The sequence below is a fragment of the Octopus bimaculoides genome, chromosome 26 (assembly GCF_001194135.2).
Source record: "Octopus bimaculoides isolate UCB-OBI-ISO-001 chromosome 26, ASM119413v2, whole genome shotgun sequence".
Taxonomy (NCBI): Eukaryota; Metazoa; Mollusca; class Cephalopoda; order Octopoda; family Octopodidae; genus Octopus; species Octopus bimaculoides.
The window spans coordinates 2,738,965-2,740,029 of NC_069006.1; the positions used below are offsets into that span (position 1 = coordinate 2,738,965).

The following is a 1,065-nucleotide window of genomic DNA, read 5'->3' on the forward strand; positions in this document are numbered from 1 at the left end:
ATATATATATATATATATATATATATATATACACACATGAGGTGGTGTTGTAAAAGTTTCTGATGTGATGACTGTAGCAAAATCCTGGTTGGAGGCCAACATACCAGGATTTTTCTATATATATATACAGATACATATAAACATTTATACGTACACATGCATGTACTCTAGATAGATAAATACAGAAAGTACAATTATGCTAGAATTGTGCAGTTAAGAGAACAAATGCCAAAATAACGTACGAAGTTCCAATCGGGTACATCCTAAGTGTTTCATCCATGCACATGTCGAGGTAAGGTAACTTCTGAACATTGTCATAATCGGGAAGATCCTGGAACACAAAAGGAAAATGTGTCACAAAAAGATCCCCTTCGATCATGAATGACCTACGGATTGCACCTAGAAAGTTACCCTGCGAGGCACAAGTCCGGGCAAGGTTGTTTATGGAAGACCATGCATAACAGTGTCCTCTCTCCACGCCATTATGTGTTCCTTGGGTAAAGGGTAAAGATCCTCTTCGGTCATCAATGACCTTAGGATTGCATCTAGAATGCTCCCCTCTGAGGCACAAGTCTGGGCGAGACCAGCAATCGCCCATACATACCAGGCTCCCCTCCCTACGCCACTGATGTTATCCAAGGGAAAGGCAAAGGCCAATACAGCTTGGCCGATATAGATTCGCCCCAGTGACATTGCAACTCATTTCTACGGCTGAGTGAACTGAAGCAACGTAAAATAAAGTGACTTGCTGAAAAACACAACACAAAGTCCGATTGGGGATTCGAGCTCACTACCTCATGATTATGAGCCCGACGCTCAAACTACTGAGCCATAACAATATACGTTATGTGTCTGAGCAAGATACATTATTATCCCTTCCTCCAGTTTACTCATACGAAAATCGGTAGCAAGAGAGGACAGAAGCAGCTTTCATTCTCCCTGACAGTTACTGCATATGCTGTAGGGTCAAAGAGTGAGGAAGTAGAAGGGATGTCTAGGTCTGCTCATAACGACATTTTCATCTAAAACAATTAGCGAAAGTATACTAGTTTGACAAGACACAGT

At 41.5% G+C, this 1,065-nt stretch overlaps 2 protein-coding genes across 7 annotated transcripts in view; one reads left to right on the top strand and one right to left on the bottom strand.

The window, feature by feature from the left end:
• The window catches only part of LOC106868831 (cytochrome P450 3A7), a 388,137-nt gene that overhangs the window by 301,845 nt on the left and 85,227 nt on the right, over positions 1–1,065 (top strand). The window lies entirely within an intron of this gene.
• The window catches only part of LOC106868827 (cytochrome P450 3A31-like), a 90,100-nt gene that overhangs the window by 60,034 nt on the left and 29,001 nt on the right, over positions 1–1,065 (bottom strand). For 5 of the 6 annotated variants that reach the window (XM_052976962.1, XM_052976963.1, XM_014914255.2 and 2 more), the window contains one exon: positions 243–331. The exons of the other annotated variant lie outside the window; for it this stretch is intronic. In XM_052976962.1, the coding sequence (XP_052832922.1) occupies positions 243–331 (89 nt within the window). The remainder of the gene's footprint in view (positions 1–242; positions 332–1,065) is intronic. 6 annotated transcript variants of the gene reach the window in all.